At 39.8% G+C, this 3048-nt stretch overlaps 1 protein-coding gene across 1 annotated transcript in view; it reads left to right on the top strand.

Annotated features, from left to right (window-relative positions):
- PDE1A (phosphodiesterase 1A, calmodulin-dependent) overlaps positions 1 to 3048 on the top strand; it is a 362008-nt gene that overhangs the window by 307518 nt on the left and 51442 nt on the right. The window contains exons 8-9 of the mRNA XM_012651140.1: positions 1188 to 1289; positions 1398 to 1518. Coding sequence (XP_012506594.1) covers positions 1188 to 1289; positions 1398 to 1518 — 223 coding nt within the window. The remainder of the gene's footprint in view (positions 1 to 1187; positions 1290 to 1397; positions 1519 to 3048) is intronic.

Raw genomic sequence — 3048 nt, 5'->3', positions numbered from 1 at the left:
GTCCAATTAATTTATTTCTATTTTAGTAGAGACGGAGTCTCGCTCTTGCTCAGGCTGGTCTCGAACTCCTGAGCTCAAACAATCTGCCCGCCTCGGCCGCCCAGAGTGCTAGGATTACAGGCGTGAGCCACCATGCTCAGCCCTGGGGTGACTTATTTTCTGTGAAGTATGAGGATGAGTTATTTGTGTATAGACATTGTGATATGATTGCCATATTTTAGCATCTTGGTTAAAAATTTCAATAGTACCAATGGCTCTGTTTATGTCATGTAAGGACAGAACCCAAAAGCTTAAGCAGAGAATCCCCACTTACTCTAGCATCTTGGCTTCCCTGGGGTTCTTATGATGGAAGATTGGCACAGTGGAGTGGTCCAGGTGTCAGCTTTGGGAGTGAGAACTCTTGGGGTTGTATCTTATCTCAGCCATGTACTAACAGTGTGACTGGGTGACTCAGTATCCTCTGGGGACAAATACTGATACCCTCTCCGGGGGTTGTTATGAATATTAAATGTCTTCATGTACTTACAAAGCAACTACTTGTTAAAATGCTCTAGTTGCGTTGTAGTAATTTTTATATGAACACATTTAATCTTCATGGTTCAGTTCCTGGACCGAATAAATATTGAATAAATAGTACTGGTTTTATTAATAGTAGTAATTTTATTAAAAAGATGCAAAGTGAAGAAGGAGCATGGAGGGTCTTGAGAATCCATGGCCCTCTTGTTCCTATCTCTTCCCTGAGACATTAAGCCTTTCAGTTTTGTTAACCATATGGATTTAGAATAGTCTCAAACCCCACTAGGCTACTTTTTTTCTTCTAAAACATTCAAATACCATATTTAGAATAGTTTTTATTTAAGATGGCTAAAGATCCTTCGAAATAGAAAATCAATATTTAGGAATTATGAGTGGGGGAGGGCTTGGGCATGACAAGGGAAAGGGCTAGCTCCTCGGGGCAGACGTTAACATCATTCACAGCTCACTCTGCTCATAACTTCTTAAATCCACGAGAGTCCAAAGGTAAACTAATGTCAACTTTTGTGAGCACTTTCGCATTTAACAAGTAGCATCTTTTGTGTTCCTATCTGTTAAGAACAATAAAATGTAATTAGTGATATTTAAGGAAATGTTCCACTTCAGGACAATATAGTGCTGAATGAACCTTTCTCCTTTTCATGACTCTACAGGGATCTTCGGAACCTAGTGATTGAAATGGTTTTATCTACAGACATGTCAGGTCACTTCCAGCAAATTAAAAACATAAGAAACAGTTTGCAGCAGCCTGAAGGGTAGGTTATTTTCTCTTGTCATGTTAAAGATCTGTGGGCTTGGACTCAGAAAAGACTTTAAATTGGTTACTTTGTTCTGATAATTTCAACATGTCCTTGGTTTGACAGGATTGACAGAGCCAAAACCATGTCCCTGATTCTCCACGCAGCAGACATCAGCCACCCGGCCAAAACCTGGAAGCTGCACTACCGGTGGACCATGGCCCTGATGGAGGAGTTTTTCTTACAGGTGCCTCTTTCTGCAGATGTTTTTGGAAATAGTGACTCTGCATATTGACACACATCTTTTCTGTGCAGAATCAGGGCTTGTGACTGTTAGCAATAAACCACAACACATTCATGAGGATTTTAGCAGAATTTATTAATCTTTCAGATAAATGTATTAAATAATCCTATGTAATGTAATACATGTTTTAAAGAGAGTCAAATCTTGAATCTCAGGTGTCACTCCCAGAAAAGAAAGAAATAAACAAACATAGAATTGCTATGTGCTGTTAAGAGGTAAGTGCTAGAACAGAGACAACAAATAGCTTTCATAATAAAAAGGGGAAGGGGAGGGTATAACACTTCTGCATAAATCTTGTTGGCCAGAATTTAGTTGTATGTGCACAGCTTCAAGAGAGGCTGAGAAATAAAGATTTTAGCTGTGTGGACATCTGCATAACTAAAGAAAAAAAGGTCTATTATGTGAGAAAACCAGCCTGGATAAGGGAAATGACTGGTGTTCTTTGCCACAAGTATACGTGTTTTTGCTCTATAGTGTCCCTATCTGCTCCCCGCTTCACCATGGTGAGGTACCACAATATAACTGTGATGCTAACCACTCAGAGTTAACATCAAATTCCACAAATTAGGGGCTCAGTTTCGCACGAGATTGGCTGAACTTCAAATGCCAGCTGCAAATGGGGCAGCAGGACACCCACACATCTGACCATCCCAATACAAATTCAGGCATTCCCATAACCCTCCCTAGGTTTGATAATTTGTTAGGGTGACTCACGAAACTCAGGAAAGTGTAATACTTACAATTACAGTTTTACTGTAAAGATACAACCCAGGAACAGCCAAATGAGGAGGTACATAGGGAAAGGTCTGGGAGGGTCCCAGAATCAGAGCTTCCACACCCCCTCCAGGTAGAGTTAGGGTGCATCCCCCTCTTGGCTTAGTAATAGGGAAACTCTACTGGGCTTCAGTGTCCAGAGTATTCATCAGGGTTTCCTTACGTAGGTATGATAGACTAAATCATTGGCCATGTGCTTCAACTCCATCTCCAGCCTCCCTCTCTTCCCAGGGGATCAGGTTGGCTCAAAGTTCCAACTTTCTAATCATGTAGTTGGTGCTTCTGGTGACCAGTCCCCATCCTGAAGCTATCTAAGTGCCAGCCAAGAGTCACCTCATTAGCATATCAAAGAGTCTCCTATCACTCAGAAAATTCCATGGGTTTTTGAAGATCTGTGCCAGGAACCCTGAATGAAGATCAGATATATTCTTTGTTATATCGTAGTCCCATTCAGAGAAGCTCTTTTTTTATTTATGTATTTTCAGATTATTTCATTTCTCAGTATTATTCTTTATTTTGAATGTTATTTATTGATTTTATACCTATTCTGAAGACATAAACACCAAATGTATTACCATATTTAAATGACTTTGGTTTCTGTCTACCATTGTCAATGGATATAATATATGGTTTCACTTTTAAATAGCATTGCATATTCCTAGAGAAAGTTACTGAGGACCATCTTTCAAATCCAAACAT

The sequence above is a fragment of the Propithecus coquereli genome, unplaced genomic scaffold (assembly GCF_000956105.1).
Source record: "Propithecus coquereli isolate 6110/MARCELLA unplaced genomic scaffold, Pcoq_1.0 Scaffold35, whole genome shotgun sequence".
Lineage (NCBI taxonomy): Eukaryota > Metazoa > Chordata > Mammalia > Primates > Indriidae > Propithecus > Propithecus coquereli.
Note: the sequence above shows the minus strand (reverse complement) of the source record. Positions and strands in the feature narration are given on the sequence as shown.